Source organism: Ranitomeya variabilis, chromosome 2 (genome assembly GCF_051348905.1).
Source record: "Ranitomeya variabilis isolate aRanVar5 chromosome 2, aRanVar5.hap1, whole genome shotgun sequence".
Classification (NCBI taxonomy): domain Eukaryota; kingdom Metazoa; phylum Chordata; class Amphibia; order Anura; family Dendrobatidae; genus Ranitomeya; species Ranitomeya variabilis.
This window is the reverse complement of record NC_135233.1, coordinates 1,076,745,030-1,076,769,470: the sequence shown is the minus strand read 5'-3', so window position 1 is coordinate 1,076,769,470 and position 24,441 is coordinate 1,076,745,030. Positions and strand designations below refer to the sequence as shown.

Here is a 24,441-nt window from a genome sequence, read left to right as displayed (position 1 = left end):
AAAGGAGATAGAACCAGAAGGAGTCATGCCCCGAGATCGGCAACATCCTGCGAGGAGGCGTGTAGCCGGTGGCCGGAACGCCGAGGAAGTATTGGGCTCCACGCATTACTTCAAACCAATGGCAGGGCAGTTAATTTTAGGTTGGCTGTCTCACCTTCTACACCTAATGAAGACAACGGAGGCAATTGTGGGAGAGGGGCGTCTCTAGCGTCCCTATAAAATAACTCCAGGCCTACCCCGTCATACGGGTGCATCTTATCCAAACCATCTGGGGGACGGAGAGAAAGAACAGAAACATACACGACAGTTGTGAGGACTATCCCGTGGTGCTCAGCAGGGGAGTACTACAACACCCAGGTGCTAGTAGGTAGGCACTGATTTCTACCTGCAAAGGGAACTCTGGATGTGCCTTCGGACCGGCCGGTCTCAGCCAGCCCTGTTAGCAGTGCTCTGGATTGCGGATGCCGAAGCCTTCAGTAAAGAGGTAAAGAGACTGCAACCCTGTGTCCTCGTTATTTACTGTGACCTACACCACCACCTACACCTTTTATTGGGCGCCCCTTAGCAGGACCACAGACCGGGTCAGGCCACCGTGACATCTGAACCGATAGACCCGGTACTGAGTACCCCGCCGTCCTGCGTCTGGGGGCCGCTCCAACTACACAGCAAAATAGTTGTTAAAAAAGCATTTTCAACAACATTCGATCATGATTATCTTGCAGTGTAAGTGCTCTTTATGGCTGTGCATGCATTAAAAAGCTCAAAAGGGATTTAATACAATTTTAGGAAATCTCCAAGGGGCAAACACGGATTTTCACGCAATTACAGGTTTTAACTTATAATTTGCCGTCGGCAAAAGTTTTTAAGAGTTACTCTTCTCTCCCACCAAAAAAAAAAGTTATTTCCTATCCAAAGAGAAAGGTGATAGATTGCTGATTGCTTGGTGTCTGACCTTTAGAACTCCCAGCGATCTTGAGATTGGGGATCCATAACAGAGTACAGGGGTCTGCAGCCCCATTCTGAATAAAGTGGACGTATGTAGCTACGTTGGGTACAGTTGTTAGGCAATTAGTTTGTTTGTAATGTAAAAAAAAAATAAAGTAGTCTAACAAATATGATTTTACTTTGAAAAATGACACACAATATATATATATATATATATATATATATATATATATATATATATATATATATATATATATATATTACCATCACAAAAAAACAAACCCTCGTGCAGCTCTGTAAACAGAGAAATTAAGGTTCTGACTCATATGTACAGTTGAAGCCATACGTTTGCATCCGCTATATAAAAAGATACATATGCAGGTTTTTCTCAATATCCGACATGAGATCAGAATAAACCTTTCCCGTTTTAGGTCAATTAGAATTACCATCATTATTAATAATTGCCAAATGCCAGAATAATGAGAGAGGGAGAATTGCTCCTTTTTTTGGTCACCTCATCACAATATGATCAAAGTATATTCTGCCGACAAGTCCCCAAAAAGTCCCCCAAAATGGTGCCAATGGCAAATACAACTAATTCCAGAATAAAGCACTCATACAGTTACATGAACAAAAAATAAAGCAAATTATGACTCCCGGAATGCGACAATTGAAAATTAATGGAACAGATGTAATTCGTCCTTAATGACAAAATGTTCCTTAAGAGGATTACATGGCACGCTGTAAATCTTGTCAGTTTGTTACAAAGAAACTCATCATAATAATCTAAAATTCGAAATGTAGTATAGTTCTTATGATAACCTATGTGGCTTACCTCATGTGCAGGGCATTGAAGTAGCTTAGGTATCCATGGCTACGACCAGTAACAGTTAACTAACTACATGAATTGTTGTAGCCATGGATACCTAACCTACTGTAATGCCCTGCACAAGGGGTAAGCGACACAGCTAATCAGGAGAACTACACTACAATTCGATTGGAGGTTTTTACTAATATTTTATCTACTACTTATTGGGATAGGATCTTGGAGATGGCAACACCCATTTAACGAAAGTGAAAATGAAGAATTTGTTTTACGGGTCTAACTTTTATTGAACTTGTACTTTATTTTATAATTTGCTTTGTAACTCAGAATACATACTATTTTCACCTTTTAGAAAAAGTGCAAAATGAAATTGAAAATGTAATTGGATCTGCTCAACCTCAAGTAGAACATAGAAAGGAAATGCCATATACTGATGCTGTCATTCATGAAATTCAACGATTTGGGGACATCGTACCTGGAAGCCTCCCACATGCCACAACTACGGACATCACATTCAGGGGTTATAATCTTCCAAAGGTTAGGAGACTTCTTTTGCAACTTAAGTCTGGACTTTGTGTGTGTGTTTTCCATTGAATATTTTAATAATTTCTATATATTTATATATTGTATTTTCATGGTAATTTATTACCTTTTGCTTCCCCAGGGCACAACTGTCATTCCATTACTTCACTCTGCTCTTAGAGATAAAGCTTATTTTGAGAAGCCAGAAGAGTTTTATCCTGGGCACTTTCTCGACTCAGAAGGAAAATTTAAGAAGAACGAAGCCTTCATTCCCTTCTCATTAGGTAAATCTTTTTCTTTTATTCCCTTTTAGTGGCATCATACATTTATGTAACGTAAAGCGAACTGTAGAACCTGTGCCACAAAATTTACCTTGGTTTAAACATAATTTTGCGTGCTGATTCTGTACTGAATTTCTGATTTACATCTTCATGTTAGTCCTGTGATCACAGCAGCATCAGCGGTTTCAATCAAACAGTCTCTAAAGTATATACGAAAACCAAAAACAGGCATATACCTCTGTGCTGTGCATAATCCCAGAGACAAAATAAACACAAGAGCCCCTGCAAGAAAGTGCTGACACACAGAGGACAAGGAAAATGGGCCACAATATCTAACTTTAGAAGAAAAGTCTAATAACAGTGGATGGAAAGCATTATAATGCCAAAAATAACAAATATTAAAATATATAAGCATTATGAGCTGTTTTTGATATCTTGGGATATGTACCCAATCAAGTTGTAAAATGGATAGGCATCTAGGCCATAGAATAAATATGGTCTAGAAAAAATATTTAGATGTACTGATAAACAATAGAGGTCAACCTGATTCAATCCACCCTTACACTGTAACAAATGCAGCAAATGCTGGATAAAATATCTCTTACATACATAGAGAGGATTAATAAGAAGCAATAGCAGAGTAGATGATTAGACCATTCACCCCTATGAAGTCCAGCAAGATATCTAGTCATCGTCATCAAAAAATTTCCTGCAAGGCGACTCCCATATAGGCAATGAATAAGATGTTCTGGAGGAAGTAGTTATTAAGTTATTAAGGTTGAAGGAAGACTTTAAGTTCATCTAGTTCAACCCATATCCTAACCTAACATGCCCTAACATGTTGATCCAGAGGAAGGCAAAAAAAACCCATGTGGCAAAGAGTAAGCTCCACATTGGGGAAAAAAATTATTTCCCGACTCCACATACGGCAATCAGACTAGTTCCCTGGATCAACGCCCTATCAAGGAATCTAATATATATAACCTGTAACATTATACTTTTCCAGAAAGGCATCCAGTCCCCTCTTAAATTTTAGTAATGAATCACTCATTACAACATCATAAGGCAGAGAGTTCCATAGTCTCACTGCTCTTACAGTAAAGAATCCGCGTCTGTTGTTATGCTTAAACCTTCTTTCCTCCAGACGTAGAGGATGCCCCCTTGTTCCTGTCTCAGGTCTATGATCAAAAAGATCATCAGAAAGGTCTTTGTACTGTCCCCTCATATATTTAGACATTAAAATAAGATCACCCCTTAGTCTTTGTTTTTTCAAATTAATAGCCCCAAGTGTAATAACCTATCTTGGTATTGCAGACCCCCCAGTCCTCTAATAACCTTGGTCGCTCTTCTCCGCACCTTCTCCAGTTCAGCTATGTCTTTCTTATACACCGGAGACCAGAACTGTGCACAGTATTCTAAGTAGAAGAAACGTGGAGCTGCAGGTAGAGCTATCAGGGAGCCCAGGCCGGTGGTGTCCACAATTCCTGGTCCTTACGCTTTTGGGAAATCTTGATTTCCTTCATCAGAGACTGCTATCACTCTGTTCATGCACAGATTGAGATCTCGTAACCCGAAATCCCAGTAGCCAAGATCTCAATCTGAGCATGTGCTGCCTCCTGCAACCATTTTACCGAAGTTTATCGCAGTGAAACAGATGAGCAGTGTGGGGACATTTTCTGGAAGCCCGATAGTCTTCAAAGCCTTGCACCGCTAAACATACACTCCTCCCAGCTTGGGGCTCATAGCATCAAACCACGCCTGCTGCAGCTGCCAGCTTCCTGCAGCAGCGGCCTTACCTCCTTGGACCCTCCACCCGAGTCATCTTCTATTACCCTGGGTTATCTACTGTAAAAATGGATTATAAAATGCACCACCAATTTATTAAACATTCTTTTCTATTTCCCCCACTTCCCCAAAATTTTGGGTGAGTCTTATACTCCGCAAAATGCGGTATATACAGTGGAAGACTGAAGTTTACATACACTAAATAAAAAGACACATCAATATCTGACATGAAATCAGAATAAACCTTTCCCCTTTTAGGTCAATTAAAATTATCATAATTATTAATATTTGCCAAATGCCAGAATAATGAGAGAGAGAGAGAATGTTTTAAGGCATTTTTAATACTTACTGCAAAGTCAAGAGAATATATATACTAAGATTACTATGCCTTTAAACAATTCTGGACTGCCCATATGATGATGTCAAGTGTTTGGAAGCTTCCGACTAGAGACACACCTGTGGATGTATTATAATGCGCATCTGAAACACATTGCTTCTTTGTGTATCATCATGGTAAATTCTTAAGAAATCAGCCAAGAGATCAGAAGGAGAATTGTGGACTTGCACAACTTTGTCTAATCCTTGGGTACAATTGCAAAATACCTGAGGGTGCCCCGTTCATCTGTACAAACAATTATATGCAACTACAAACAAGATGGGAATGTCCATTCATCATACCGGTCAGGAAGGAGATGGGTTCTGTGTCCCAGAGATGAACGTGCTTTGGTCCGATATGTTCATATCAATCCAAAGACAAAAGCAAAAGACATTGTGAAGATGATGGTGGATGCTGGTAAGATTGTGTCAATATCCACAGTGAAATGAGTACTGTATCAACATGGGCTGAAAGGCCACTCTGCCGGGAAGAAGCCATTACCCCAAAAGAAACATAAAAAAACAGATTAATGTTTGCAAATGCACACTGGAACAAAAAACTTAATTTTTTAAAACATGCCCTATGTGTTGTGAATTCGGTTTGTGGGCTCCCCCGGTGGTCTGTTATGGTAGTGTCTCTTATGTGCCTTCCTCCATCTCTGATTACCTGTCGCCACCCTCTAGGGGAGTTTCCTATTTAAGGCTGCTTGGCTGTTAGTCACATGCCGGCCAACAATGTGCTAGTAGCATTCTGTTGCATTCACCTGCTTCAAGTCCCAGTTCAGCTAAGTTGAATTTTGTTTCTTGTTTTGCTATTTTTGTCCAGCTATCTGCAATGTGACCTTTCTGTGCTGGAAGCTCTTGTGGACAGAAAATTACTACTCCAGTGGCATGAGTTGTCACTGGAGTTTAAAGTAGTTTCTGGATGGTGTTTTTGAATAGTGTTTTTTAGGTTGACCGTGAAGTAACTCTTTCCTGTCCTTCTGCTATCTAGTAAGCGGACCTCACTGTGCTAAATCTGCTGTTCATCCTACGTATGTCATTTCCTCTGAACTCACCGTCAATATCTGTGGGGGCCTACTATCATCTTTTGGGGTTCCTCACTGGAGGTAAGGCAGGCCTGTATATTCCTCTTATAGGGGTAGTTAGATCTCCGGCTGGCGCGTGGTGTCTAGGGCATCGTAGGTACATCCCCCGGCTACTGTAAGTGTTGGGTCAGGTTCAGGTCACGGTCGACCTTAGTTTCCATCACCCGAGAGCTAGTCTGTTTTGTATTTTTATTCCCCTGGTCATTGGGGTAACCATAACAGTTTGGCCGGCCAGTAAAAAATCTATGTGTTAAAATATGCACTAAAGCAGGAAGGAGGAGAAAAGGTTTTTTTTTTTCTGTGTTTGAAAGTGCACCTTAGTTTGCTCATTTGTATTCCTTGCTTAAACTGCAGTCTTCAGCCTTTTTTTTTTCTCCTCTCCTCTTAACCTCTGAATGCTTGGGTTACACCCATTTGAATCATGGATTCACAGAGTTTAGTTGCAGGTTTGAATAACCTTGCGACAAAAGTACAGAACCTACAAGATTTTGTTATACGTGCTCCAATGTCTGAACCTAAGATTCCTCTGCCTGAATACTTTACCGGAGACAGATCCCGGTTTTTGAGTTTCAGGGAAAATTGCAAATTGTTTTTGTCTCTGAGATCTCACTCTGCTGGTGATCATACTCAACAAGTTAAAATTGTTATCTCTCTACTGCGCGGCGACCCACAAAGTTGGGCATTTGCATTATCGCCAGGGGATCCTGCGTTGTTAAATGTAGATGCGTTTTTTCAGGCTTTGGGGTTGCTTTATGAAGAGCCTAATTTGGAGATTTTGGCTGAGAAAGCCTTGATAGCTCTTTCCCAAGGGCAAGATGAAGCTGAGATATACTGCCAGAAATTCCGTAAATGGTCGGTGCTTACTAGATGGAATGAGTGCGCTTTAGCAGCTAATTTCAGAGAAGGTCTCTCTGATGCCGTGAAGGATGTCATGGTGGGGTTCCCTGTGCCTACAGGTCTGAATGATGCCATGAAATTGGCTATCCAGATTGATCGGCGTTTGCGGGAGCGCAAATCTGTGCACCATATGGCGGGGTCTTCTGAGGAAAAATCTGTGCACCATATGGCGGTATCTTCTGAGCAAAAACCTGTGCACCATATGGCGGTGTCTTCTGAGCAAAGACCTGTGCACCATTTGGCGGTGACCTCTGAAAAGGCATTAGAGCATATGCAATGCGATCGTGTTTTGTCTAGAGGCGAACGTCAAAATTACAGGCGCAAAAATGGATTGTGCTTCTACTGTGGAGATCCAGCTCATGTTATATCAGCATGCTCTAAACGTATAAATAAGGTTGATAAAAAGGTTGATAAATCTTTTTCTACAGGTACCTTGCAGTCAAAATTTCTTTTGTCCGTGACATTGATTTGTACCTTATCATCTGTTACTGTGAATGCTTATGTGGATTCTGGCGCCGCTCTGAGTCTCATGGATTGGTCCTTTGCCAAGCGTTGTGGGTTTGATTTGGAGCCGTTGGAAGTTTCTATTCCCCTGAAGGGTATTGATTCTACACCTTTGGCTAGCAATAAACCACAATATTGGACACAAGTGACTATGCGTCTTACCCCAGACCATCAGGAGATTATTCGTTTCCTTGTATTATACAACCTACATGATGTCTTAGTGCTTGGATTACCATGGTTACAGATTCATAATCCCGTCTTGGACTGGAAATCTATGTCTGTGTTGAGCTGGGGATGTCGGGGTATTCATGGGGATGCACCTTTGGTTCCTATTTCTTCATCTACTCCCTCTGAGATCCCAGCATTTCTGTCAGATTTTTATGATGTCTTTCAAGAGCCTAAAGTTGATTCTCTCCCTCCCCACAGAGAGTGTGACTGCGCTATTGAATTGATCCCCGGTAGTAAGTTTCCTAAGGGTCGCTTGTTTAATTTGTCTGTGCCCGAACATACTGCTATGCGGGAGTATATCAGAGAATCCTTGGAAAAGGGTCATATTCGCCCCTCGTTGTCTCCACTAGGGGCAGGATTTTTCTTTGTAGGTAAAAAGGATGGTTCATTGAGACCTTGTATCGACTATCGACTTTTGAATAAGATTACAGTTAAATACCAGTACCCGTTACCTTTACTGACTGATCTGTTTGCTCGCATAAAGGGGGCTAAGTGGTTCACTAAGATCGATCTACGTGGTGCGTATAATTTGGTGCGGATTAAGCAGGGGGATGAGTGGAAGACCGCATTTAATACGCCTGAAGGCCATTTTGAGTATTTGGTAATGCCTTTCGGTCTCGCAAATGCCCCTTCCGTTTTTCAGTCCTTTATGCACGATATTTTCCGTGAATATCTGGATAAGTTTATGATTGTGTATTTGGATGATATTCTTGTTTTTTCGGAGGACTGGGAATCTCACGTTCAACAGGTCAGGAGAGTTTTTCAGGTTTTGCGAGCTAATTCTCTTTTTGTAAAGGGCTCAAAGTGTAGTTTTGGAGTTCAGAGAATTTCCTTTTTGGGATATATTTTTTCTCCTTCATCTATGGAGATGGACCCTGTCAAGGTCCAGGCTATTTGTGATTGGATGCAACCTACTTCTTTGAAGAGTCTGCAAAAGTTCTTGGGTTTTGCTAATTTCTATCGCCGATTTATAGCGGGTTTTTCTGCCATTGCTAAACCTTTGACTGATTTGACCAAAAAGGGTGCTGATGTTGCTAATTGGTCCTCTGCGGCTGTGGAGGCCTTTCAAGAGCTTAAGCGCCGCTTTTCTTCCGCTCCTGTGTTGCGCCAACCTGATGTGTTACTTCCGTTCCAGGTTGAGGTGGATGCTTCGGAGATCGGAGCAGGTGCAGTTTTGTCGCAGAAAGATCCTGACTGCTCAGTAATGAGACCATGTGCGTTTTTCTCCCGAAAGTTTTCGCCCGCTGAGCGAAATTATGATGTGGGAAATCGGGAACTTCTGGCCATGAAGTGGGCGTTTGAGGAGTGGCGTCATTGGCTTGAGGGTGCTAGACACCAGGTGGTGGTCCTCACTGACCACAAGAATCTAATTTATCTTGAGTCGGCCAGGCGTCTGAATCCTAGACAGGCGCGCTGGTCGTTGTTTTTCTCCCGATTTAACTTTGTGGTGTCATATCTGCCTGGGTCCAAGAATGTGAAGGCGGATGCCCTCTCTAGGAGTTTTGAGCCTGACTCGCCTGGTGATTCCGAACCTACCGGCATCCTGAAGGATGGGGTGATATTGTCAGCTGTCTCCCCAGACCTGCGGCGTTCTTTGCAGGAGTTTCAGGTGGATAGGCCTGATCGCTGTCCGCCTGGTAGACTGTTTGTCCCTGATGATTGGACCAGTAGAGTTATCTCGGAGGTTCATTCTTCCGCGTTGACAGGTCATCCTGGAATTTTTGGCACCAGGGATTTGGTGTCTAGGTCCTTCTGGTGGCCTTCTTTGTCTCGAGATGTGCGCATGTTTGTGCAGTCTTGTGATGTTTGTGCTCGGGCCAAGCCCTGCTGTTCTAGGGCCAGTGGGTTGTTGTTGCCCTTGCCTATTCCTAAGAGGCCTTGGACGCACATCTCTATGGACTTTATTTCTGACCTTCCGGTTTCTCGTAGGATGTCTGTCATCTGGGTGATTTGTGACCGTTTTTCTAAGATGGTTCATTTGGTACCTTTACCCAAATTGCCCTCCTCCTCTGAGTTGGTTCCTCTATTTTTTCAGAATGTGGTGCGTTTGCATGGTATTCCTGAGAATATAGTGTCTGACAGGGGTACTCAGTTTGTGTCTAGATTTTGGCGGACGTTCTGTGCCAGGATGGGTATCGATTTGTCTTTTTCGTCTGCATTCCATCCTCAGACTAATGGCCAGACTGAGCGTACTAATCAGACCTTGGAGACTTACTTGAGGTGTTTTGTGTCCGCTGATCAGGATGATTGGCTTGACTTTTTGCCGTTGGCAGAGTTTGCCCTTAACAATCGGGCCAGTTCTGCCACTTTGGTTTCTCCATTTTTTTGTAATTCAGGGTTTCACCCTCGGTTTTCGTCCGGTCAATTGGAGTCTTCGGATTGTCCTGGAGTGGATGCTGTGGTTGATAGGATGCATCGGATTTGGGGACAGGTTGTGGACAATCTGAAGTTGTCCCAGGAGAAGACTCAACAGTTCACTAATCGTCATCGGCGTATTGGTCCTCGTCTTTGTGTTGGGGACCTGGTGTGGCTGTCTTCTCGATTTGTTCCTATGAAGGTCTCGTCTCCTAAGTTTAAGCCTCGGTTTATCGGCCCTTATAGGATTCTGGAGGTTCTTAATCCTGTGTCCTTTCGTTTGGACCTCCCAGCATCTTTTAATATCCATAATGTTTTCCATCGGTCATTATTGCGGAGGTATGAGGTACCGGTTGTTCCTTCTGCTGATCCACCTGCTCCTGTGTTGGTTGAGGGTGAATTGGAGTATGTGGTGGAAAAGATCTTGGACTCCCGTGTTTCCAGACGGAAACTTCAGTATCTGGTTAAGTGGAAAGGTTATGGCCAGGAGGATAATTCTTGGGTGACAGCATCCGATGTTCATGCTCCCGATTTGGTTCGTGCATTTCATAGTGCTCATCCAGATCGCCCTGGTGGTTCTGGTGAGGGTTCGGTGCCCCCTCCTTAAGGGGGGGGTACTGTTGTGAATTCGGTTTGTGGGCTCCCCCGGTGGTCTGTTATGGTAGTGTCTCTTATGTGCCTTCCTCCATCTCTGATTACCTGTCGCCACCCTCTAGGGGAGTTTCCTATTTAAGGCTGCTTGGCTGTTAGTCATATGCCGGCCAACAATGTGCTAGTAGCATTCTGTTGCATTCACCTGCTTCAAGTCCCAGTTCAGCTAAGTTGAATTTTGTTTCTTGTTTTGCTATTTTTGTCCAGCTATCTGCAATGTGACCTTTCTGTGCTGGAAGCTCTTGTGGACAGAAAATTACTACTCCAGTGGCATGAGTTGTCACTGGAGTTTAAAGTAGTTTCTGGATGGTGTTTTTGAATAGTGTTTTTTAGGTTGACCGTGAAGTAACTCTTTCCTGTCCTTCTGCTATCTAGTAAGCGGACCTCACTGTGCTAAATCTGCTGTTCATCCTACGTATGTCATTTCCTCTGAACTCACCGTCAATATCTGTGGGGGCCTACTATCATCTTTTGGGGTTCCTCACTGGAGGTAAGGCAGGCCTGTATATTCCTCTTATAGGGGTAGTTAGATCTCCGGCTGGCGCGTGGTGTCTAGGGCATCGTAGGTACATCCCCCGGCTACTGTAAGTGTTGGGTCAGGTTCAGGTCACGGTCGACCTTAGTTTCCATCACCCGAGAGCTAGTCTGTTTTGTATTTTTATTCCCCTGGTCATTGGGGTAACCATAACACCTATGGTCTGATGAAACAAAAATTTTAATTTTTGGGCATAATGACCATCTTTATATTTGGAGGAAAAAAGGAGAAGCTTGTAATCCTAAGAACACCATCCCAACTGTGAAACACGGGGGTAACAGCATCATGTTGTGGGGTTGTTTTGCTGCAGGTTGGACTGATGCACTTCATAAAATAGATGGCATCATGAGAAAAGAGGATTATGTGGCAATACTGAAGCAACATTTCAAGATATCAGCCAGGAAGTTAAAGCTTGGGTGGAAAAAGGTCTTCCAAATGGACAATGACCCGAAGCATACTGCAAATTGATAACAAAGTGGCTTATGGATAACAAAGTCAATGTTTTGGAGTGGCCATTACAAAGCTCTGATCGCAATCCTATTGAAAATGTATGGGCGAAGCTGAAAAGGCAGGTGTGAGCAAGGTGACCTACAAACCTGGATCAGTTACGCCAGTTTTGTCAGGAGGAACGGACCAAATTCCAACCAACCATTGTGAGAAGGTTGTGGAAGGATGTCCCAAACGTTTCACCCAGGTCATTCAGTTTAAGGGCAACGGTACCAAATACTAATGAAATGTATATAAACTTTTGACTTTGCAATAAGTAATAAAAATGCCTTAAAACATTCTCTCTCTCTCATTATTCTGGCATTTGGAAAAAAATTATAATTATGGTAATCCTAATTGACCTAAAATGGGAAAGGTTTATTCTGATTTCATGTCAGGAATTGAGAAACACATGCAGATGTGTATTTTTACATTGGATATGTAAACTTCTGGTTTCAACTGTATTACTATTGTTATAATATTTCAGGCTCTTTAGTTTCAAGTCGACACATGAGAGCTGTGGATTGGGAGACAGAAGCATTCAACTATTGCCTGAGTGCACACACCACAGTGGCGTATAGATGCCGTAGGAAGTATAAGCTTTCTACTGCATCCATGCTCCACTATTTAGAGGATACAAGCTCCTGACTCCTGAGCTGTGGCCCTTGACCGAACTTCCCAGAGTTAAAAGTCCTAATATACATATACACTCACCGGCCACTTTATTAGGTACACCATGCTAGTAACGGGTTGGACCCCCTTTTGCCTTCAGAACTGCCTCAATTCTTCGTGGCATAGATTCAACAAGGTGCTGGAAGCATTCCTCAGAGATTTTGGTCCATATTGACATGATGGCATCACACAGTTGCCACAGATTTGTCGGCTGCACATCCCAAAGATGCTCCATACAAGGCAGGATGGATCCATGCTTTCATGTTGTTTACGCCAAATTCTGACCCTACCATCCGAATGTCGCAGCAGAAATCGAGACTCATCAGACCAAGCAACGTTTTTCCAATCTTCTACTGTCCAATTTCGATGAGCTTGTGCAAATTGTAGCCTCAGTTTCCTGTTCTTAGCTGAAAGGAGTGGTACCCGGTGTGGTCTTCTGCTGCTGTAGCCCATCTGCCTCAAAGTTCGACGCACTGTGCGTTCAGAGATGCTCTTAGGCCTACCTTGGTTGTAACGGGTGGCGATTTGAGTCACTGTTGCCTTTCTATCAGCTCGAACCAGTCTGCCCATTCTCCTCTGACCTCTGGCATCAACAAGGCATTTCTGCCCACAGAACTGCCGCTCACTGGATTTTTTTTCTTTTTCGGGCCATTCTCTGTAAACCCTAGAGATGGTTGTGTGTGAAAATCCCAGTAGATCAGCAGTTTCTGAAATACTCAGACCAGCCCTTCTGGCACCAACAACCATGCCACGTTCAAAGGCACTCAAATCACCTTTCTTCCCCATACTGATGCTCGGTTTGAACTGCAGGAGATTGTCTTGACCATGTCTACATGCCTAAATGCACTGAGTTGCCGCCATGTGATTGGCTGATTAGAAATTAAGTGTTAACAAGAAGTTGGACAGGTGTACCTAATAAAGTGGCCAGTGAGTGTATATAGTCTTCCAAAAGCCTAGTTTTCAGAGAACAGTGAGTGTCTCAAGATTAGAGATGGTGTAGATCGATTTGCATCAATAATCCTTTGCATGTTCCCTGTTGACAACCTCTTACCTGACGGCATCTCTGGCTTATTTCTTGATTAGCTGGCTGCAGTATCTTGTGACATTGCACTAGGCCGGCTACTCAATAGCTGCAGATGGAGGCATGTAGGAGGAAGTTTAAATGTCTCCTGTCCCCTCACCACAAATTACCCTGCTAATTTATTTGCATCACCAATAACCAGGTTCTCAAACTACAACGTATCTGCTCAGAATTAAAAGTTCTAAAAAATCTTCCAAAATATTAGTAGCTCTTTCAATTACATTGTAAACCATTTTGATTTATGGTTTTCTGGAAAAAAAATAAAGCTAGTTTTTCCTGCTATATTACATGCATGATCAATATGGCTGATCACTGGAACTGTGTTTTTTTTTCTATCTTTTTTGTTCTTATACAGGTAAAAGAAGTTGTGCCGGAGAGAACTTAGCAAAAATGGAAATGTTCCTGTTCTTCACAACCCTGCTCCAGAACTTCACATTCAAGGTTCCATCAGGGGCAAAGCTAGACCTTTCACCTGCAGTGGGAATTATTAATTCTCCATTACCCTATGAAATCTGTGCAATCCCTCGCAGATAAGACATAGTGTGCATCTATAGCCAATTTGTATTTGCCCTTCAACTTGAAGACTCTTTCTATAAAATATTAGGAATGAAAATAAGCAAGTCTAAAATAAATCATTCGCTAATTGTTAAAGGACAATGGAGGCTTAAATTCTTAAATGTTGATCCTCCCTTCAGTCTTAACCCTCTTTCATAAGAGGAAAATCCAACTGCATAGTAGGCAGTCATGTCATGATATGGGTGAATGTGTAATTTAGGGTTAGCCTTATGAACAGTTAACTACAGCACTAGAGGGGAAATTCAGATTCGGCAGATTTGCATGATTTTTGTGAACTTTGATTCATGTCAAATATATTTCATGCAAATCGAATTTGAAATTTTAAAGACATTTATTTTACTCCGGAGATCTTGGCAGACAACAAAGTATAATAAATGCAAGGTTATAAAAAATAGCTTTTTCACCTGTTCAACTCCCTCTGGCACTAGTCGTTCTTCAGTGCCTCGGTTGTGGATTAGGCCTCATAATATCATGATGTCTCAGGGTACTGAGTAGGCTTGATGTTGCATCAGGACATGCTTCATCACCTGATGCCGTGATGTTGTGAGGCTTAGTCAGCACCAGAGGCCGCCCGGTGGAGACACTGGAGCCAGAGTGAGCTGTACGGATCGACAGTTGAAGGCTGCTGAGGTGAGCATTATCTATGCACTTTATATATCTTTTTTTCTTCACTCATTCCATGTTTTAAAATTAATCCAGCAAATTGACAGTTAACATTTGTCCCATTGCAGAGAATAGAATTCCCAAATATTCGAAATTCAAATTTTGGGTAAAAATTCCAAGCAAATTTGATTTGCTTCAAATCGATCTGCTGATCTCTAATAAATAGTGACATGCTAAATTGCTCCCACTGGAGGTGAATCTGGATGCCGAGAAGATATTAGAAATGCTTAAAACATTGTTGCAATAAAATTATTAAACTCCATTATTTCCACTGAATGTCATGTATTCTGACTCTATAACTCGGATGAAAGTATGTGGCTCTTGAGACCGTATTTCTATGAATGTCTGTATTGAACTATAGATGAAGCTTAAACTCGACTGCAGAGGCTTGTATAAAAATTTCAGAAGGTTTCATTTCAAGCTGATTTCTTGTAGATATGCACAATTGCAGTAGATAAAAAGACTATTCCGAACCAGAGATATAAAGAGATGAGCCTCAAACAAATATGGCTGACATACACTAACACAGGAGTATATACTCGTGTATAAGCCAAGTTTTTCAGCACATATTTTGTGCTGAAAACACCCCCCTCGGCTTATACACAAATCAATTGTCCAAGAAAGCCTGCGGAGGAGGGGGAGTGGCGGGGGACAGAGGCAGAAGCCGGCAGCTGTGGCTAAAGCCTGTGCAGCTGCTAAAGAGAAATGAATATTCATTTCTCTTACAACATGCAGAGTGACACCCGCAACTGCCAGATTCCAGAAGACATCCTACTCACCCTCCTGCACGCCCTAGCAGCATCTCATAGGTCCTAGCGCCCTCGCAGCATCTCATTTGTCCCGGTGACGGCAGCTCTTCTTGTGCCTAGCGATCACATGGCCCCGCTCATTAAGGTAATGAATATGCACACCTCTCCACTCTCATAGGTGTGGAGGGAATATTCATTACCTTAATGAGTTGGGCAATGTGATTGCTTGGCACAGGAAGAGCAGCCGGCGCAAGGACCAACGAGATGCTGCGAGGGAGTGTGAAAGGTGAGTAGGATGTTTTTTTGTTTTTTTAAATAGGAACCATTCATACAAGGATAGGGGATAAGTAGCCAAGCATACCAGGACATGATGGGGGAGCAATGCATACCAGGACAGGACGAGGGAGCCATGCATACTAGGACATGATGGGAGAGCCATGCATACCAGGACAGGATGGGAGAGCCATGCATACCAGGACAGTGATGACAGGACAATGCAGACCCGGCTTATACTCGAGTCAATAAGCTTACCCAGTTTCTCATGGCAAAATTAGGTGCCTCGGCTTATACTCGAGTATATAGAGTACATTAGAGCTGGGCTACAGGGAGAGAGACAGGACAAACTTGTAAACGGCAAACCTGATTTCATATTATTGTAACAGCAACAATACAATCACAATACAATACAGTATGATTCCCAAGTCGTGGGACATGACAGGTTGTAATAAGCCTGTTTATCCCACAAAAAAATATAGCGAACCTTTGACATTTTGACTTTGGAAGTTTTTCTCTGGTGCCAATACTTAAAGGGGTTGTCCACTACTTTCAATTATCCCCCCAATGTATCCCCCCGGGGCCCCTGACGAATGTTGTAAATACCTTGCGTTGCCTTTTTCACCTGTGAGCGGCGCTATGCTGGTGGCTGAGTCTGGGTCACGTGACCCCGAGGCTGCAGCCACCGCTAATTTCCGCCGACGTCATGTCAATTTCCAGACTCTGGAAATTGACATGACGTCAGTAACAGGCGTGTCCCAGCCGCACAGTCAGCAGTCACTCAAGAGTGACTGGGCTGTGGATGGGACTGTGGGCTGCCTGTGCTGTGCTGGGGGCGGGCGGGGCTTTGCTGGGGGTGGGCGGGGCTGTGCACTGCAGGTGTCTGGTGCTGGGATCTGCTTGTCGAGATGTGCGGCGGCTGGTCCCTTGGCGGCAGCGGCCGGTGTACTGTACTGTACCAGCGGCGGCCGGTGTGTGGGCGGCCGGACCCGCGGTGGCGGCCGGTGCCGTGGCGGCGGTGGCCGGTGCGTCGGCGGCCGGTCCCGCGGCGGCGGCCGGTGCCATGGCGGCGGCGGCCGGTGCCGTGGTGGCGGCAGCCGGTGCGACGGCGGGGGTCTGCCTGGTGCTGAAGGTGGCTGTGCGGTGGTGGTGGCGGCGGCGTTGTCTCTGTGTGCAGGCATCTCCGATGGGACTACAAGTCACATCAGGCTCTGCCTGCTACAGTGACAGTGAGTGACACATTAGCCAATGATGGGACAGTAGTAGTCCCATCATCCGGCTAATGTGTTGAATGTAAAAAAAACCAAAGGAAAAAAAAACACATATACAGTACATACATACATAGAACACATACAGAACATGCGCCATGCGACGACATGTGGCATGCGTCGACATGCGCCGACATGCGCCATGCGACAACATGCGCCATGCGTCGACATGCAGCATGCGACGACATGCAGCATGCAACGACATGCGCCATGCGTGACATGCGCCATGCGACAACATGCACCATGCAATAACATGCGCCATGCGTCTTCATGCAGCATGCGACGACATGCACCATGCGACGACATGCGCCATGCGACGATATGTGACTATATGCAGCATGCGACGACATGTGCCATGCGACGACATGCAGCATGCGACGACATGCGCCATGCGACGACATGCGACGATATGCGGCATGCGACATGCGCCATGCGACGACATGCGGCATGCAATGGCATGCGACGACATGCGTCATGCGTCGACATGCAGCATGCGACGACATGCAGCATGCGACGGCATGCAGTATGCGACGACATGCGACGACATGCGCCATGCGACGACATGCGACGACATGCGGCATGCGACGACATGCGGCATGCCGCATACCGTACATACATACAGTACATACATACATACAGTACATACATACATACAGTACATATAACATAGAGTATATACTCACCATCACTTGTCACTTTGATCCCCGAAGCCATTGTCATCTGTAAAATATATTAAAATAATAAACAAACACTATACTCCCTGATCCGCAGAAATCCAATTAAAATGAGTGTCCCTCGACGATCTCCCATGGAGAGCTGGAGCATCTGCTGATGCAACCACTCTCCAGGGGCTCCAGGAACACAATGAGGGGAGGAAGGTATCCTTCCACAATGTATTACCCACAATGTATTCCTACGCCCCTGTGAGAAAATAGTCCCTAGTCTCACTTTATGGCATTGCTGTGTGAGGAAGTTCCCACGCAGCTTTTTGCCATAAAGTGAGACCAGTGAACTTTAGTAACCTCAGTGATGCACTGCAGGAGCCATTGTCTCCTGTCAGTGTGTCACTGAGGGTCCTATAGAGCAGTGACATCACCCGATGTCACTGTTCTATAGGGGGATCGTCATGGGACCCTCGTTATTAATTTGACTACGGCGGACAGGTAGTATGCGGTTTATTATTTTACATTTTTTGCAGGCGCTGAAGTATGGTAACTATGGTTAAATGAAGAATATTAAAATACTTTTTCCTAATGTGTGCGTGTTTTATTAACCCATTTTTAGTATTGGATTAATAACGGATAGGCATCTTATTGACGCCTCTCCGTTATTAACCCGGCTTAATGTCACCTTACAATAGCAAGGTGACATTAACCCCTTATTACCCCATATCCCACCACTACACGGGAGTGGGAAGAGAGGGGCTAAGTGCTGGAATTCGCACATCTTACAGATGCGCCATTTCTGGGGCAGCTGCGGACTGGTATTTGTAGCCGGGGGGGACCAATATCCATGGCCCCTCTCTAGGCTATGAATATCAGCCCGCAGCTGTCTGCGTAGCCTTTCTGGCTATAAAATATAGGGGGACTCCACGTCATTTTTTTTTTGGGGGGTCCCCCTATTTTAATAGCCAGTAAAGGCTACGCTGACAGCTGCGGGCTGATATTCATAGCAGGCTACAAATATTGGCCCCCAGCCATCGGCTTTCCCCCTCTGGCGCAGAAAATTGCGCGGGAGCCCACTTCATTTTTTTCGTTTTTTTATTAAATTAAATGCTCATTAAGGCCTCTTTCACCCTTGCGTCGGTACGGATCCATCGCTATGCGTCGTGCCGACATACCGACGCACGTTGTGAAATTTGTGCACGTCGTGGGCAGCGGATGCAGTTTTTCAATGCATCTGCTGCCCATTCTGAAGTCCGGGGAGGAGGGGGCGGAGTTTTGGCCGCGCATGTGCGGTAGAAAATGGCAGACGCGAGGGACGTGCCAACGGTCTGCCAAAACACGCATCCGTTTCACGACGGACGCGATGTGTGGCCATCCGTCGCGATCCTTCACTAATACATGTCTATGGGTAAAAAACGCATCCTGCGAGCACATTTGCAGGATCCGTTTTTTTCCCAAAAAGACGGATTGCTAAAAACGCAAGTGTGAAAGTAGCCTTAGGCTGCTTTCACACTAGCATCGGTAAGGGTCCGTCGCGCTGCGTCGCTAATAAAAGTCTATGGAGAAAAAACGCATCCTGCAGACAACTTTGCAGGGCGAGTTTTTTCTCCACAACGATGCATTGCGACGTGCAGTGCACGACGCTAGTGTGAAAGAGGCCTAATTAGAAACATTGGCCTTTCTATTATATATCTATGGATATATCTATCCATAGATATATTTATAGATAGATATATCTATAGATACATAGATGTATCTATCTATATATTTGGCTGCTTTCACACATCAGGTTATTGCCGTGAGGCACAATCCGGCGAGTTTTGAAAAAAACGGATCCATTTTTTTCCGCCGGATCCGTTTTTTTCTCATAGAGTTGTATTAGCACCGGATTGCGCCTGATGGCCACACGTTTCATCTGTTTTTTGCCGGATCCGTCAAAAAAGCTGTTTCCAACGGATGGAAAACACATACAGAGGAACGTTTTTTCTGTTCGGCGAAAAAACGCACAGCGACGGATCCGGCAAAAAACGTATGAAACTGAGCTGTGAAATGATTAATCCGGCCTTGGAATCCGTTTTTTCAGGCATGTTTCCATTCAAATCATGCACATTTTCCGTTTATTTACTTATTTCCAAAAACGGCATTAAAACCGCGCATAAACCGCTCCAAAAAAAGCATCAAAACTGCACCAAAAACTGCATCAAAACTGCACCAAAAACTGCATCAAAACCTGGTGCAGTTTTGCAGTTTTGGTGCGGTTTTGATGCAGTTTTTGGTGCGGTTTTGATGCAGTTCTTGGTGTGGTTTTGGTGCGGCTTTTTCCGCAGCATGTGCACAACAAGTCTGTGGCTCCCATAGACTTACATTGGTTGTGCACTACACTGCGGATTTGATGCAATTCAGTGCGGCAAAAAACGCTGCGGATCTGCAATCAGATCCACAACGTGTGCACACAGCCTTAGCATTTAATGAACCTAGCAAAAAAGCCAAGCAAAAAACAAGTGTGGGATTGCACTTTTTTTGCCATTTCATTGCACTTTGAAATTTTTTCACATTTTCTGTTACACGACATGGTAAAACCAATGATGTCATTCAAAAGTAGAACTTGTCCCGCAAAAGATAAGCCCCCACATGGCCATATTGACGGAAAAATTATGGCTCTGGAAAGAAGGGGAGCGATAAACGAAAACAAAAAAGCTCCAGGGGTGAAGGGGTTTAGAAACATGGATATGGACATATCTATGGAAATAGACATAGATATATCTGTATCTATCTATCTATCTATCTATCTATCTATCTATCTATCTATCTATCTATGATATGGAAATATTTGGGTTGGATAAATTTATCCCTCTGTGTGTGCTGCGGCCGCTCCCAATTAGACTGAGTATTTTGAGCGCTCATCAAGAATGGACTGTACACAACTGTGACAGAACAACATTCCATCAATACTGAAACTTTATTGTACATACATAGTTTTATATTTTCACATAGAAAGGAGTGGTTAGGGGTTGTCAGGGGTGGTTAGTTAATTACCATATTGTCTAGCTCCTCTGTCATTGGTTATCTAAACATATATGGAATATTGTGATCAATGCTCATATGACAGCAGATTAAGCAACTAAACTTGAGCTCTGTATCTAGGACAAAGTGGAGACATCTGATCAGGAGTTAAAACATCTGACACTGTTCCGCTTTTTGGGATGGAAAACCCCATATGATCTGTCTGGGTTATATCAGTTCGTGTCAGCCATTTTAAACCATTTATTTTAATGTATATATTAGCTGTGAGCATATGAGTATATATGATTATAGAGGGGTATACATGCAAGTGAGATCTACATGATATACATATTTCTATCACAAGCCCCCCTTAGATATCACTTGCCCTAATCCTAGCCTCCTGTCCCAAAGCGCTGCAACTCTTTTGTGCTGTCGGTGAACTGACACAAGCCTAACGCCTGTGCCCCACTCCGTACTGACTTTTCGCAAATGGGCGGTCAGGAGATCTGTCCCTAACGGGGGTTCGTTGCAATCAGTCTCTTAGTCAATAGCATGTGTAGTGAGCGATGTGTAGTCATTATCAGGTAGGTCATCTGTTCGGTCAGGCAGGGCATCCACAACATCATTCTGGCTTGGGTGTCATCTTCTGATAGGGGAGCTTTCTTGCAATGCGATGAGTGGATCCAAGTGGGTCTTCCCTCCAGTATAACAGAGTTTGGTGTCATCAGCAGCACTTGAACAGGACCATCAAATCTGGGATCGAGTGGTGTTCTCCTTACAAACTTTTTCACCAACACCCAGTCTCCTGGCTTCAAGGAGTGCGTACCGGACACTGTATCTGGATCTGTCAATGAAGAAAAAAACTCGAGAATGGATGTTAGCAAGTTTCTTGGTGAGTTCAATTACATAAGCAGACAAAGTATCATATTGCATAATCAGCTGCAGAGGGAAAGGATACCCCTAACCTGGGACTAGACACAAACAAAATGTCATATGGTAACAGCTTTTCTGGGCCTCTGGGAGTGTGCCTAACACTGAGTAGTGTAATTGGGAGTGTGTAGGCCTAAGTCTGACCCTACTGCTGACTAGATCTCTCTTGTGAGATTTGCTGTGAATGCGGGTCCCTGGTCACTCTCTATCACTTCTGGGACCCCATAGCTGCATATCTTGTCTCTGAGAGTAGCTTCTTTGCAGTAGTCTTTGCTGACTGGTTCCTCACTGGGAAAGCTTCTGGCCATCCTGAGAACATGTCCATGACCACAAGGGCATATTTGAAACCTCCACTTGGTGGAATTTGGATGTGTCTATCTGGATCCTCTGGAAGGGTTACAGTGGTCTGGCAAGATGATGTGTGGGAACTTTCTCCATTCTTCCAGGGTTGCATTTGCCACAGGTCAGACAGCTGCTAGTGAACTTGGCTGTTAGGGTGGGGATCCCTGGAGCGAACCAGTAAGCACCAATCGGATCATTCATCTGTGTCTTTAATCTGTGTGTGGGCCCATGTGCCCACTGGACCACCATAGGGTACATGCTTCGGGGTAAACAGGGTTTGTAGTCCATTGAGTATACCCTTCCTTCTTCATGTGTTGCTCACTTCTGCATCCAGCCTTCCTTCTTGTCCTTTGGGGCTTGCTCTTGCAGCTTTTTGAGCAGATCACAGGACGTCATTTGGTCAGGTTTCTTGTCTTCAGTTGTCATGTAGTAGCCGTCCGGCTCTACGACCTCTCCCACTTTTCCATATTGTCTTCCCTTGACTGCTCCTTTTGGCTGCCATATCCACCATGTTGTTGCCTCGTGCCTCTACTGTGTTTAGTTTTCCATGCGCTTTGACTTTTAGTACTGTCACCACTTTTGGAAGTTGAAGTGCGTTCAGCAGGTCCTTAATGGCTCCATGATGCTTCACGGTTGTTCCGCTTGCTGTGATGAAGTCCCTTGCAGCCCAGATGGGTCTGAAGTCATGTGCTATGCCATGCAAGTACCTTGAATCGGTATACATTTTCTCAGTCTTGTTTTCTGCCATCTGGTAGGCCTTCATCAGCACTATTAGTTCTGCTTCCTGGGCTGACAGACTGGGTGGCAGACTTCTGGACCACAGGATCTCTTGATTGCTGGTCACTGCACATCCCGTGTGGAATCTTCCTTCATCATCTGCGAATCTGGAGCCATCCACATAGAGGATCAACTCTGGGTTGGTCAGTGGCTCTTCTGCCACCTTGGGTAGTCCTGCTGTTTCCTGTTGCATGATGCTGAAGCAATCATGGTCATCCGTCCGGAGCAAATTCATTTCAGATTTTGATCAGACTTTTTATCTGAAGGTACATATCTGTATCCCCCTTGGGAGTGGGAGTAGAGTGGATGGGTTGAGGACTGTGCATCTGGAGATGGTGACATTGTTGGGCAGGAGTAGAGAGCACTGGAGGCGAAGATGCCTGGCGGTGGAGAGATGTTTTAGCTGGGTTTGGTTGAGGATTGCTGAGATGCCATGCAGAGCCAGGATTTCCAATGGTTTTTCCACTGATGTCAGTAGTCCTGTCCAGAAGGGCGTGTGCTGCAACTACTGCTCTCATGCGGGAGGAAGAGGCTCCCCTTGCATCTGGATCCAGGCGAGCTGAAAAGTAGTCTGAAAGTCTCTGCTTTCCCCCCTGAAGCTGCATCAGGACTCCAGTAGCAAGGCCTTTTTTTTTTCTCATCAAGTAGAGATGGAATGGCTTCTCGTAGTCAGATAGGCCTAGTGCTAGCGCTGAGACTACAGAGCTTTTTAACTTCTTGAACGAACTGAAGGCCACATCTGTCTGGGGGAACGGGGTCACGCTGACATATTCACACAGAGGCTGCATTAGGACGGAAGCATCAGGGATCCAGGCTCTGCAATACGAAACTAGACCAAGGAAGGCCTGTAGCACCTTTGGAGTTGTCGGAGGGACCATCTTCTCCACTGTGGTCTTCCGGACATCTGTCAGGCGTTTCGCCTGGTGAGCAATACAGTGTCTCTGGAATGTAACTTGCTTCAGACACCACTGGACTTTGTTCTTTGAGATCTTGCAGTGCTGCTCCGCCAGGTAGAGTAGGAGATACACGGAAATGGGCTTTATACGTGTCAAAGTCAATTGCACAAAGGAGTAGATCGTCCATGTATTGTAGCAGGGTTACTTCTGCATGTTCTGCGACCCAGTTGGTGAGGACTGTGGACATTGCTTTGGTGAACTGTGAAAGGCTGTTCTGGGCCCACTGTGGCATCACTGTCCATGTGTGGTGTCCCCCCTGGTGCATTAAGGCAAACAGGAACTGGTCTTCCAGATGAAGGGGAACACTGGAGAAAACATTAGCCAGGTTGTTCACTGTGAACACTTTTGCTGTGGCAGGCACATTTGAGAGCAAAGTGTGCGGATTCGGCACAATTGCAGTTTCAAACACCGTGGCGTCATTCACAGCTCTCAGGTCATGTACCATTCTGAACTTTGCTGGCTCTCCTTTTACAGTCTTTTTCTTGACCGGGAAAAGCGGGGGATTGCAAGGTGATGTGCAAGGAACAATGATTCCTATTTCTAGGTAGACCTTCAGTTGGTCAGAGACAGCTTGACTCTAGGCATGGCCGGGGCCTTACGAGGGTACGGGGTACATGGCTTGAGTGACACCCCTACTGGGGCAACTTGAGGTTTTCTCACGTGCTGGGGTCCCTTAGACCATAGACTTTCTGGTACTACATCCAGTACCTCCTTGGGTAGGCCTCATCGATTGTTTAATGTTCTTGTAGGGCCGCCAGCATGACTCTTCTCGGGTCAGGGATGAAGAAAGTGTCACTGTCCCACCTTCCTGGAACACTGTGGTTGCCTTCAGCTTCTGCAGTAGGTTCGCTCCGAGCAGGTTGAGTGGCAGGTCCTTTATACCACAAACTGGGACAGGATAGAGTGTCCTGGCTGAGTGCACCCGCTCAGTGTCTTTGTAAGCTGAGAATGTCTGACTTGACCACCAATGCCCATGCGAGACACAGAGGATTCTGATAGGCAGGTGCG

At 44.6% G+C, this 24,441-nt stretch overlaps 2 protein-coding genes across 3 annotated transcripts in view; both read left to right on the top strand.

Moving 5' to 3' along the window:
- LOC143808698 (cytochrome P450 2C23-like) overlaps positions 1–14,855 on the top strand; it is a 50,031-nt gene extending 35,176 nt beyond the window's left edge. The window contains exons 8-10 of the mRNA XM_077291626.1: positions 2,124–2,308; positions 2,436–2,577; positions 13,587–14,855. Coding sequence (XP_077147741.1) covers positions 2,124–2,308; positions 2,436–2,577; positions 13,587–13,765 — 506 coding nt within the window. The 3' untranslated portion in view covers positions 13,766–14,855. The remainder of the gene's footprint in view (positions 1–2,123; positions 2,309–2,435; positions 2,578–13,586) is intronic.
- The window catches only part of LOC143808697 (cytochrome P450 2B11-like), a 535,684-nt gene that overhangs the window by 35,151 nt on the left and 476,092 nt on the right, over positions 1–24,441 (top strand). The window lies entirely within an intron of this gene.